The sequence below is a fragment of the Bufo bufo genome, chromosome 1 (genome assembly GCF_905171765.1).
Source record: "Bufo bufo chromosome 1, aBufBuf1.1, whole genome shotgun sequence".
NCBI lineage: Eukaryota > Metazoa > Chordata > Amphibia > Anura > Bufonidae > Bufo > Bufo bufo.
The window spans coordinates 696,439,789-696,453,457 of record NC_053389.1 but is presented as its reverse complement, the minus strand read 5'-3'; the positions used below and the strand labels follow the sequence as shown (position 1 = coordinate 696,453,457).

The 13,669-nt window shown below is 43.3% G+C and overlaps 1 protein-coding gene and 1 long non-coding RNA gene across 6 annotated transcripts in view; one reads left to right on the top strand and one right to left on the bottom strand.

The window, feature by feature from the left end:
• LOC120985959 overlaps positions 1-13,669 on the bottom strand; it is a 1,109,413-nt gene that overhangs the window by 491,271 nt on the left and 604,473 nt on the right. The gene's annotated exons all lie outside the window — the stretch shown is intronic.
• AKAP13 (A-kinase anchoring protein 13) overlaps positions 1-13,669 on the top strand; it is a 230,781-nt gene that overhangs the window by 50,367 nt on the left and 166,745 nt on the right. For 4 of the 5 annotated variants that reach the window (XM_040414184.1, XM_040414183.1, XM_040414185.1 and 1 more), the window contains exon 2: positions 2,572-2,621. In XM_040414184.1, the coding sequence (XP_040270118.1) occupies positions 2,589-2,621 (33 nt within the window). In that variant the 5' untranslated portion in view covers positions 2,572-2,588. Of the gene's footprint in view, positions 1-2,571; positions 2,622-13,350; positions 13,605-13,669 lie in introns of those variants that run through there. The other variant, XM_040414186.1, reaches the window with a different exon arrangement.

Here is a 13,669-nt window from a genome sequence, read left to right as displayed (position 1 = left end):
GTATCTTTACCTCATGTAAGATTTTAGTTTCCGTCAGCCTTTACTTCCACAAAACACGGGCATCGGCCGTGTGAACTTCGAATCCTGGTTGATTTCAATGGGTCTGCGATCTGCAAGATTCAGAGAACAGCGGGACATGGCCAATCTTTTTAGTGCAGAGGCAGGGAACCAGAATCCCACACAAATGCACAGAAGCCCCTCCATGTGCTTCAGGGTCCATATATCTGCACCGCAAAATGAAGGAAATGTTCTATCTTTTGCTGCATCTTGTGGATCGTGGACCCCTTGAAGTCAATGGGTCTGTGCCCCGATATGGAGTTCTCATGTCCAGTGGTTGGGCTTTGCAGACCGGCGGTTTGTGATCTGCAACATTGACAAGGCGGCACCACGGTCGTGGGAATGTTCTCTTCTTTCTGACATTCTCGTCCAAATTCATTCTCTGATGGTGCTTGAAGCTTTGAGACTTTTTTATTTTTGGAGGACACAAGGTCTGTGCAGACTAGGGCCATATGGCAACACATAGCGAAAAAGAATGGCAGTACTAGAAGACAACTTTAGTGACCAGGTTGGGCTTTTTGTGAGTAATGCAACAACTATACGATTGTGGATTCTCAAAAGTTGCCTTGTAGCTATAGCTTTAAACTGTATGATTAATGTGAGTACATTTAATAAGCTGTTAGACATTTCTAGCTGGTGGACTCCTGGAATAGCTATTCATTTCTAATTCTTTCTTTTTTCTCCCGCTGACATAATGAATGTAACTAGAGGTGAATAAGAGGTTGCCGAAAGGGGTCATTCGGGTGAAAGTGTATACTTGGCTCTCCTGGCAGGAAGTGCTGGCCAGGCTTTCATGTTGTACATGGTCTATTTTGGTGCCTCTTTACAGGCGTTTTCCAGGAATAATAACTTTTTACTGATGGCCCGAGCTGCATCCTGTATTGAAAGGTTCATACTTACCTGCTCCCAGCCTATCCTGCATGCTGCCTCTCATTCATCCATCTTTCAGTCCCCAGCTTGTTTTCTTCCACGTTGGGGTATGGACATGGTCCCGTGCACCGCCTCAAACATGGTTCATACCCTGGCTGGAAGAAAACAAGCTGTGGACTAGAAGATGGATGGAGAGGAGATATAGCGGGCCAGATCGCAGTGGCTGGGAGACGGTAAGTAGGAATCTTTCAATACAAGATGCAGGCTAGGGCCATGAGTAAATAATTATACCTGGAAAATACCCTTTTATTCGGCCTATAATTGCCCTGTGTGAAGGTCCCACTGATCGCCTGATGACCAAGGAAACATGCCTGTTCATATAAAGTCTCCAATGTCTGCACCCACAATGCTGAGTGCGAGTGTGGCATCTTGTTTTTGGTGGGAACAAAGGATTATATTGGCAGCATATTTATCATGCTCTAGACCAGGAATCAGCAACCTCTGGCACACCAGAAGTTCTGAAACTACAACTCCCAGAATGCTCCATTCACTCCTGTGGCAGTTGTGAGATCAGCCTAGCATGTTTGTATGCTGGGAGTTGTAGTTTCAAGCAGCTGGAGTGCGGAAGGTTGCTGATCCCTGCTCTAGACTGTCTTCTGCTGTATCTGGCTCATAGTTTTTCATTGATGTCCATGCTTATTTTTATTTTTTCTTGGTAATTATGATTTTAGTTCACCACTACTATTTTTTGTCTAGTGGCCATTAACGAAGAGCACCTCCATTTATCAATCTGCAAAGCAGCCTGCAAGTTCCTCAAGCAGTCTTGTGGAAATCTTGTCTGGGCTTAAGTTGTTTGCTCCGACCTGTTCCTTGCCAAGGAGCAGACGAATCCCTAGAGCAATGTAACACTTTTTGAGGTGTGATATTTTCTCTGACATCTTTTGATTGCACAAGACCCACCTGGTCCTTATGTGGATTCTGGGCTCACACATGAGGTACAGTATGTGTGGCGATATCACTTGTGGCTTTTTGCTGCAGATTTGGGTGAAATACATGACCAAATCTGGAAAAAATCCACACGTAACACCGGAACTGCCTAGCTAGTCGCGCCTTGTCCTGGTAAAGTCGGTGGCTCCAAACTGAAAATGATTGTCTCGGATTATGATTTCTATTTTTATTTTTGCTTTTTTTTTGTGTGAATAAAATCCAAGGATAAGAAAGAACTAAAGCATTGCCTTATTCACTGGACTATAGAGTTTTGCAGGAAGTGACTTGCAGATTTACAGTCTAAGGGTCCACTCACACATCCGCAAAATGGGTCCGCATCCGTTTCGCAATTTTGCATAACAGGTGCGGACCCATTCATTTTCAGTGGGGCTGGAATGTGCTATCCACATTTGCGGATCCGCACTTCCGTTCTGCAAAAAAATAGAACATGTCCTATTCTTGTCCGTAATTGCGGACAAGAAAAGGCATTTTCTATAAGAGTGCCGGCGTTGTGCGGTCCTCAAAACACATATGGACGTGTGAATGGACCCTGAAGAAAATCATCTAAGGATTTTCAGAATTGTGATTTCAGTGAAATTGAACCCTTGATTTCTATATAATGTTCCCCGTTGGTCACTTCTGTTTTCTCTGTTGTAGATACGGTGTCCTGGGTCATGAAGCTGAATCCAACACAAGCTCCATTGTATGTAAGTACGCTTCTTTTCATTGCGGTATGGGCTGCTGAATGAAATGCTGTTTTTGACATATAAAATTAACACATACAGGTACATGGAAGCAGCTTCATGCTGTAAATATAGATTAATAGCGTTGTCCTAGAATGACAACTTGTCACCTATCCAGGGGTCTGACCACTGGGACAAGCACCAGTCAAGCCAATGGAGGTTCTGTTTACCCTGTTTGAATGGAGGGGCCTTTGAGTCGGCGTAATTCTGCTCCATTCAAAGTCTGTTAGACTGCTGGAGATTGCGGCAGTCTGCGTGCTTGAATGACGCTCCATTTAAATGTGGTCAGTGGGGTCCTATTGGTAATTGATTCAGTAGCCTTTTATTGGATTCTGTTACTATTAGACTTTCCTATTCGGCAAACCTTTAGGCTACTTTTACACTAGCTATGAAAGGATCCGGTTGTATTATCTTTAACATATTTTTAACATTGCCAAAACAGGTCCGTCATTAACTGAAAGTCAATGGGGGACGGATCCGTTTTCTATTGTGGCAGATTGTGCCAGAGAAAACGGATCCATCCCCATTGACTTACATTGGGGTCATGACGGATCAGTCCTGCTCCGTATCCCAGGACGGAAAGCAAACTACAACATGTTGCGGTTCGCTCTCCGGTATGGGAACGCAACTAAACGTAACTGAATGCATTTTGGAGCATTCCATTCAGTTCAGTTTAGTCCCCATGGATGATGAATGGGGACAAAACTGAAGAGTTGTTTTCCGGTATTGAGCCCCTATGACGGAACTCGATACCGAAAAACTTTAACGTACCCTTACTGTGTGTGGTCATGCGCGGTTCGTGTTTGTTTACCAGTCTTTTTGGTTACATTGGGAGTTAAAGGAATATTTCCACCAGGACATTTTATTGCATAAGGCCCTCGGCTGTCTCCCTGACCGCTTCCTACTTGTTGGGATGACCAGCTCATCGCCATTCACGTCTATGGGAGTCACGTCTTGTTTTTTTTTTTTTTTACATCCAACTCCCATAGATGTGAATAGAGAGAGCGATACTTTGTCACCTTACCATACAGGACAGCAGTGGGGCCAGGGAACCTTATTCCTGAGATAGGTGCAGGTCTCAGAGGTGGAACTGATTCTATCATTTATGGCACATCCTCTGCATATTCCATAAATGTGTATGATGAGAGTACCCCTTTAAACATTAGCCAATACCAGTGCTACATTTAGTGTGATTTGGAGCATTTGTTACTTTGAAGGGTTTTCCCAAGTTTATTTTACCGATGAGCTATCTTCAGGACAGGTCCTCAGCATGCGATCATGGGGCTCTGACACCCGATACCCCCGCTGATCAGTTGTTTAAAGAGACGCTTACCTCCTCACAGCATTGTCCATTGTACAGCTGCTGTGCTTGGTATCTCAGCTCAGTCCTACTCACTTTAAAAGGACTAGGCTGCACCGTCCTAGGCCTTGTGATCGATGAATGTCATTTTACTGGCCCAGGAAGAGGTCGCAGCGCTCTCCGAAGTGCCTTGGCATCTTCAAATAGCTGATAGGCGGGGAGATCTGGAAGTCAGACCCCCACTGATCAGATACTGATGACCTATCTTGAGGATAGGTCATCAGTATGAAACACTCGGAAAACCCCTTTAACATTGAACGTTATGCTATTATGGTTTCAAAACTGTTTAACCCTTTAACACCTAGGCGCTGTGGACTGGGTATTGTGGATGTGCTAGCGGCCATCTAGCAACCCATGTACTCAGCTCTATACCCAAAATCCCAGTGACAGGTTCCCTTTAAAGTGGGGCATTTATTAAGACCAGTGTTCTATATGCTGATCTTAAAGAGGTTGTCTGGCCTTGGAATTGACAACCGCTCTGGTTTGGGCCTCCCCTGTGACCACAGCGGCTTGTATGGTACGTCACTGCTGTGACCGCTGAGGCCTGTGATTGCCTGCAGCAGCGGGACCAGGGACACGGGAGTCTTCCTTTTTATTATGTCCAGGCGCACAGGTCCAGACCAAAGGGGTTGCCGCCTCCAAGGCAGGACAACTCTTTTAATTTATCACCCTTGGCATCAGATGCACCATAGTTTTTAAGAAGCACCCCGTCTGTGCAGGTTCGTGCACCAAAATGGAAATCTACACTAGTATGAGAGCTGGTGTAGATTTCTAGTCAAATCTTTGGTGTGGATTGTAATATGTATGAAGGGCAGGCTATGGCCTCCCCTGCACCCCCACTCCCTGCCCCGCTCTGCCTACTTTTTACAAAAGTGGCGATTGGAAAATTTTGTGCAAGTGTGGTGTGCACCAAACTTTGCGACGTATTGACTGTAATTTTCTGGCGTACAGGGGTTAATAAATGTCTATCAAACGTTATGAGAAACTTGCTTGACTGTAAAATAAATTGAATAGTGTTTTTTTTCAGTAAGCAACATTTATTACCTATTCATGTCATAAATGTATGTTTGCTGGAGGTCTGTCCACTGGAACCCCTAGCAATCCCGAGAGAACGAGGGTCCTTGGAGCAGTAGTGCGCATGTGTGGCCACTGTTCTGTTCACTGCGGAGCACTGTATTTCTCCAGCAGACTCGCAGGTAGTGAATGGAGCAGCAGGTGTGAATAGCACTTCTTTCAAGTGGGGGACTCGGGACCCCCATACTTGTGATCGGCATGTGACCCAGCAATCATACATTTATTCTGCAGATGGGTAATAAATGCTGCATTGGGGAAGACGCCTTTTTAAACATTTTTTTTTTTTTTTTAAACAAAGAATCGCTGTGACTAAGAACAGTAGACCTGTTATTACACGAAGATTCGCTGTAGGTGCCCCTGTTGTAGTGTGAAAATATCAATCAACCCCCTTGATTTCTTACTGCCAATGCAGATCCCTTTTTCTACAGTATATACTTTAATGGAAATGTCGTAAAATGACCGGTTTAAATAAGTTTTTTTTAATGATATTTTTTTATGTCACTTATATTTATATTGATAAATCCTGAAATCCTGCAGTTTTCACTGTGTACCATGTTAGACTGATGCCTCATGTTTAGTAGAGGTGACTTCTCGGCAGTTATCCTACCATCAGTGATCGAGACGACCTCTTTCTAGATAACACAGGATTGCACCACTCACAATAGGTGATGGTACACCTCCTCCCCCTCCCTCACAGACCATGCCCACAATGTTCCCTAAAAAGTTAAGGAGTGCTCTTCAGACTGCAGGGTCATATGCTTTATGGCAGCCATATGGACCTATCTCTGAATGCTATTAACCACTTCCAGACCTTGCCATTTACCCCCTTCCTGACCAGGCTTAAGTTTGCAAATCTGACATGTCACTTTAAGTTGTAATAACTTTGGAATGCTTTTACTTATCCAAGCCATTCAGAGAATGTTTGTTTGTTTTCTCGTGACACATTGTACTTCATGTTAATGATAAATTTGAGTCAATATGTTTTAACTTTTTATTTATAAAAAATATCCAAAACTTAACTTAAAATGTTAAAAAATTCAATGTTTTCTAAATTTGAATCTCTCTGCTTTTAAGACAGATATTGATGCCTCATAAAATAATCATTAATTAACGTTCCCCATATGTCTACTTTTATGTTGGCATCATTTTAGTAATGTAATTTAATTTTTTTAGGATGTTAGAAGGTTTAGAATTAAGAAGCAATTTTTGAAATGTTTTTAAGAAAATTTTCTAACTTTTTTTTAAGGATCGATTCAGTTCTGAAGTCACTTTGTGGGGCTTACATAATCGAACCATCCCATAAATGACCCCATTTTTAGAAATGACACCCCTCAAACTATTCAAAACTGGTTTTAGAAATGTTAACCCTTTAGTTATTCCACAGGCATTAAAGCTAAATAGAGGTGAAATTTCAAAAATATCCAATTTTTTTGCAGATTTTCCATCTTAATCAATTTTTTTTCTAGAACACAGCAAAGGTTAACAACAAAACAAACCTCAATATTTATTACCTTGATTCTGCAGTTTGCAGAAACACCCCATGTGTGGTCGTATACCGCTGTATGGGCACATGGCAGGGCACAGAAGGCAAGGAGCGCCATATGGTTTTTGGAGGGCAGATTTTGCAGGAATGGTCTTTGGGCACCATGTAGCATTTGAAGAGGCCCTGATGTAACCCCACAGGGAAAACCCCCAAAAAGTGATCACATTTTGTAAACTACACTCAACAGCTGTTTCATATAATTTGGCTTTCTGGTTGACTTTTTCTATTTTTTTCTATTTTTATTTTATTTTACACTGTGTCCCCCTTAAAGGGACACTGACAGGCCAAAACAGCATATATAGTTAGATATATCACATTACAGGTCTTATACAGTCTTTTAAAAGCATATAAGTATCCCCCCTGTCCACCTTATAAAGAGCGAAATATAAAGTTTTATAACCTGCTTCTCCGGTCAGCAATCTGCCCAAGGGGCGGTGTTTCATGTGAAAATGCGCCCAGCCAGCCTTCCCAACTGCCGTTTGAAGCCCCGCCCAGCTCATCAATATTCACTTCGCTGGGCGGCGGCTAGAACTCTCCCCAGTCCCGATCTTGCGCAATTCAATCCTCCGGGCATCGTTCATGCCCAATCTTCTGCGCCCGCGCCCCGCCGTGCCGTTAGATCGCGCCTGCGTACAAACACCAGCCTGCGTCTTCGAGGCAGCTGCCTCGAAGACGCAGGCTGGTGTGTGTACGCAGGCGCGATCTAACGGCACGGCGGGGCGCAGGCGCAGAAGATTGGGCATGAACGATGCCCGGAGGATTGAATTGCGCAGGCGCAGGATCTGGACTGGGGAGAGTTCTAGCCGCCGCCCAGCGAAGTGAATATTGATGAGCTGGGCGGGGCTTCAAACGGCAGTTGGGAAGGCTGGCTGGGCGCATTTTCACATGAAACGCCGCCCCTTGGGCAGATTGCTGACCGGAGAAGCAGGTTATAAAACTTTATATTTCGCTCTTTATAAGGTGGACAGGGGGGATACTTATATGCTTTTAAAAGACTGTATAAGACCTGTAATGTGATATATCTAACTATATATGCTGTTTTGGCCTGTCAGTGTCCCTTTAAGGTCATACAAGACCTCTGGGGGACAATTAACTTCAATTTTTTTTTTTTTTTACGATTTCTCCTGTAACGGGCTGACCTAGTAGCCCCAGTTACAGGGGAATACACCCCCCAGAGAGGCTGTATAGCAGAATACTGCGCTGTACAGCCTCAGTGCAGGGCTGATAGAGGTCTATGGAAGACCTGACGGCTCCTGCACTCACCCGGCCCCGGCGGTCACATGATCACCGGGTCAGGACAGGAAGCGGCACATCGCTTCCTCTACTTGATGAGTGCTGTGTATACAGCGATCTAGAAGGCAGGGACACCCAGGAACGGTCCCTGCCTTCTCTATGGGGTGCCCTGCTGTCACTGACAGCAGGCCCCCTGCTCGGCAGCTGCATGATTAGCATGCAGCTGCCATCTCTGAAAGGATGTTCCAGAACGTCCATTCAGAGATGCACCTGACTACCCAGGACGTTTATAGTCGATGGGCGGTCGGGAAGTGGTTAAAGGGGTTTTTAGTAGAACAATATTGATGAGATTAATATATTAATATCTGATTGGTGTTGGTCCAACTACCGGTACCAATCAGTGTTTGATGAGGCTACCGCTGCCTCTGTGCAGGATATACATTGTATAGTGGCTGTGCTTGGTATTGCAGCCCGAGCCCGTTCATTTAAATGGGACAGAGCTGTACATAGGCCATTTGACAGACGAATGTAACATCACTGGCCTAGGCAGAATCTGCAGTGCTCACCGGAGCGCCGCACTCTTTTCAAACAGCTGAACAGCAGGGGTATCGGGAGTGGGACCCCCACTAATCAGATCTTGATGACTTGGGCTACATGCAAACGACCGTATGTGTTTTGCGGTCCTCAAATGACATCCGTTTTTTTTTTTTGTGTGGATCCATTGTAAAAATGCCTAAAACGGACAAGAATAGGACATGTTCTATTTTTTTTTTGCAGGGCTACGGAACGGACATACTGATGCGGACAGCACACCGTGTGCTGTCCGCATTTTTTACGGACCCATTGAAATGAATGGGTCCACATCCTATCCTCAAAAAAAAACAAAAAACGGAACGGACACAGAAACGAACTACGTTTGTGTGCATGTAGCCTTATCTTGAGAATACGTCATCAGTATTTTACTCCTGGAAAACACCCTGAAAAGCATCAGCTCAGACAAGATGGCTGCCAGAACATATCACTTGATGTCTGCCCCGGTAACCATGTGCAGAAAATGGAATAGAAAAAAAACAACAAACTGATTTGAATTAATCTCTAGATTTAATGTAGTGACAAAATTGAGGCGATCCCCGTAAGTCTCATAGAAGACGTTTCCCATCCTGTTTCTCTTCTGTACAAATCTGCTTTGAGCCCCCCTCTGAAAGAGACCCAGCGTGGGTTTCAGGATGGTCGAATACGTCTTTCAATAATAGCTGAACAAGTTATTTCATCTGACCCAGATAAACCCCACCAAGAGGGCATGCTACAGGTTCTGGGAAACAGCGCTGGGCCACCGGTTTCCTCGTAGGAAGCTTGGCACGCAGGATGCTGAGTCTTTTGCTGTGCACCCAACTGTTACAGTCCTAACGGAAAACACCAGCCCTTTATGTGTAATACAACTGCCATAAATGTAGCTATAGTGATGTATGTACACTACATGGACCGGGATAATGGCATTTCACGTGCGTAAAATATCCCATAATTGTACGGTCTAAATTCAATAGACTGGCTGTACTACACCTGTTCATAGGGTGTGAACAATACCAGACGTGGCATGCTTTCTGGAGAAAAAGAAGAAAAAACTGCGGAGTTCTTCTGATCATATACAACCTTTCTAAGCCCATTCAGTATTGAACTCTGTTGTGTGAAGACAGACCTGTCAGACCATGTTCACACATGGGGTTTATATAGCAATTTTTTAAAATGCAAAAACAAACCAACAAAAAACTATAATAAAACTGCGTCCACAACCTTCCCCATTACGGGTGATATCTGGTGGCTTGGTACGGGCCCCCACTAATCTAAGACAGTATAACCTGAATTCCTCTAAGTTTACCAGGCAACCATTGCTTCCTGAAATAAAGCAGGATAGCAGTATGTACCAATACCACAACCGATGTGTGTATCTCTGCATACGTTTATTTTTTTTCCTGTATGTGTGCAGACTTTTTTATTATTTTAGACAGCAGCAGAAGTGTGGCTTCCTTCCAGCTACTGTTCAGCTGAACTTTAAGTGCAGCCACATTCCTCCTCCTTTTGATAGCAAGAATGGAAAAGATAAGCTAATCTTTGGCGTTGAGACTTGACTGCTTAAAGGTTTTATGACTGATCTAATATTTGCTATTGTCTATCTGATAGGTTCAGGTTTGAGAGGTGTCATTTAAGGTCAGCTGGGGATATCGGTGAGTGTACATTTGTGCCTCTGATCTATACAGAAAATGTGCTCATTTTGAGGTTTTTATACACCAGGTTTGGTACAGAACTTTTTTTTTTTTTTTTAGATTCATGCACCTCTTCTAACAAAAATTGCAATTAAAATACATGTATCAGGTCTATTTTACACATGTGACTAGATTTTTTTGATTTTAGAGGGATTTAAAGCAGTAATGTCCATTAAAAAGTCTGCAGATTGTACAATTGAGTGCAACTGATTTTGTTTTGTACTTAATTAAAAAAAAAATTAGGATGTTTTCACACAGGTTTTTGCTGGCATTTTTCAGCTTTGCTTTTTTGGTGGTGGTTTTTGGTGCTGAAATTCTGTAGAAAATATATAAAATGCGGGACAAGTGTTTCTTTTGCTCTTAGCGTTTTTGCTAATAAGGTGCCATTTTTTTGTCCTTGCTTCTTTAAAAAAAAAATGCAGCATTTTCATAGCACATTCTCTTTAGGGGAAAACTGCCATTAAGAAAATAGTAGTAGTAGTAGTAAGACACGCTGGGGTGATTTACAGTGCCCCTATGCCAGTTTGCACCCAGTTGGTTTGTGACTTTTTAAATACCATTTAAATCACCATGCGGTCTCAAATAAATGGCACGCTCCAAATACTTAGATAAACCACAGAAACCACATACCAATAATGAGTCATAAAATCTAAAGTTTATTAATAACAAATGTTAAAAGTAATATTCACCGTACATGATTGTGAATGGGTGGGGACAGACAGTTACACACCACCTCAAATACGGACTCTCCAACTATGACAAAATGCAACAGTAATAGCGACCTCAAAAGAGGTTAGTAACAAATCCCAATACAGAGTATGGCGGTCGAATCTGTATAAAGTGCATATGAGTGTGAGGATGTGCCAAAAAGGGACCAATGCATATAAAGAGCAGCAAAGTTGCAAACATGTATACTCGCTAACTACTAATGCGACATAAATGGCAACATACCAATGTGGAGAGGGGTAATAAGAGGGTGGTGGCACTCCTCCGACGCACGCCATCACCCTCTTATTACCTCTCTCCACATTGGTATGTTGCCATTTATGTCGCATTAGTAGTTAGCGAGTATACATGTTTGTTGCTCTTTATATGAATTGGTCCCTTTTTGGCACATCCTCACACTCATATGCACTTTATACATATTCGACCGCCATACCCTGTATTGGGATTTGTTACTAACATCTTTTGAGGTCGCTATTACTGTTGCATTTTGTCATAGTTGGAGAGTCCGTATTTGAGGTGGTGTGTAACTGTTTGTCCCCACCCATTCACAATCATGTACGGTGAAATATTACTTTTAACATTTGTTATTAATAAACTTTAGATTTTATGACTCATTATTGGTTTGTTTTGCACTCGTTTCTGTGGTTTATCTATTTAAATACCATTGTACCTAAATTTAGGCACAAATGGAGTGTTTATGAAGCCCTCCTCACTTGCCAAAAAGGAGCGTGGTGTGGGCAGGGCCGTTGGCCCAGGCATTTATGCCAGTTTAGTAGGCTCACGAACTAGTAGAGGATGCCCCTGATTTTAATAAGGCAGGAGGTCTAGTCATAAAAGAAAATGGCTGCACACCATTATACATACAAACGATAGCGCTAAGAAATGGGGGTCGTTCTAAATAAAAGTGGTACAATACCGACTATAAATGAGTTAATGGAAGCTCTTAGCGCACATATTTGCTCAAACATGTGTCGGGCCCATCTACCAGGCGTCAGGTGGCTTCCACAGATGGGTCCCTAACACTAGTATACTGCCTCTCTTTAGACTTACCTAAGCCTACAATATTCGGGGCAGTGTGGAGACCAGATACATACGTACTCTGCTCAGAAGTCCCAGATAGATGGGCGTGTTCAGTCTAAAAGAGGCGCTACCCTCAATATATACCACAAGAGAATTTAGACTAGAACCTTCAGAATCACAGGTGCATATCCATGAAGCAAACATAATTATAAAAAAGAAAATGGCTGCACACCATTATACATTCAAACAATAGAGCTAAGAAATAGGGGTCATGTTTGCTTCATGGATATGCACCTGTGATTCTGAAGGTTCTAGTCTAAATTTTCTTGTAGTAGGCCTCCTGCCTTGACATAGAAATGCCAGTCTTGATAAATGAGCCCTTCTGTGTGCAAAAATACTAGAACGCTTGCCCTTATTTTGGCTTTTTTTATGCTAAAGAGCCAAACTTTTGTGTGTGGGCACTGTTAGGTCACATGCCCATGACTGTGTGCAGTCCTGGAAACGCGGTTGGTGCGTCGGCCGCATTTCCTGGACGTAACGTTTCCTTTTACACAAACTCACTGCATCATAAGTGATGTAGGATGCAATAAGTCCCTATCTGACCATACTGTACTTAAATGATGAAGTGAGTAAACCACAGTCAGATAGGAACTACCTGCATCAAACTGAGATGGTGTCAGGGATGCCCCGGTTGGTTTGGGAGATGTGGCCGGCACATAGGCTGTATTCAGCTACTTGCAGAGGTCTAACTGGCCTCAAGTCTGCTGATGGTTTTAGTAGAACCAGGTGGACACCGCTGTACTTTTTACGTGAAAAGTTGTGCTGAACAGTGCCATAGCAGCTCAGGAAATAATTTTTACCACTCATCCTCAAGTCCAAAAATAGGCCTACGTTATCTGTCTGGTCAGCACCATCCTCGTCCTTATCGGTCAGTGGAAGGAGCACTACTTCTCCGCGCTGCACGTAATGACTTTGACCTTCCCTTGTTCTGTTGACCCAGCTCGGTGCCTCCTGATCTCAAGTGCTTTGGGCTCTGTCTTGATATCGGGAAAGGTGAAGTCATTCGGAAATATATAAATAGCTGAGACTAACCAGATGAGATGCTGGCTGCCAAGGAAGCTAGCTAGCGAAACAGCAGGGCAGCTTAATGGTAAATCTGATTACCTGGGGCGTGCCCTGTATGTTCTCAGTTCACCGTATCCAATTTTACACTTCTTATTCATTCTCAGCCACTTCTGTTGTTTTTGTGAATCATTTACTATTGCAGCGCACAGTGAAAAGACCATTGTTTCAGTGATATGGGCGGTATAGAGCTTCCTTATGGCAGTCTGTCAGGTATTCACGGGAGCTCACTATACCAGGCCACAGGGGTCACATTTATGGCACTGTGCAATGTGACATGGCAGCTGTTTATACTTTCCTCTTCATCTGAAATGTGAGGCAAATCATTAATGAAAAATCAATGGTGTCCTCTGGAGCTTGAGGAGCATTTCGGCGTGATACGATTTTTAGGTATGTTGTATGGACAAGGATAGGAGGGCGTCAACATTTTTGTCGTTTTTTTTTGCCTACCCTGTACTCTGTGCTAACTAGATGTTCACAAAAGAGCTTGTTGAAAGATACCAGATGGTTGTCGGGGATTAGAGAAGTGAGTGTAAAAATACACAGCAATCCAGCATGAGGTCGGCACCACTATCTCTGCAGAGATGGCGTGAAAATGACTGGAAAGGGTAAGGAATTTTAGGCTTCTGCATTAGTCGCAACCTGTTTTAATATTCACTGCATTGCCATAAAG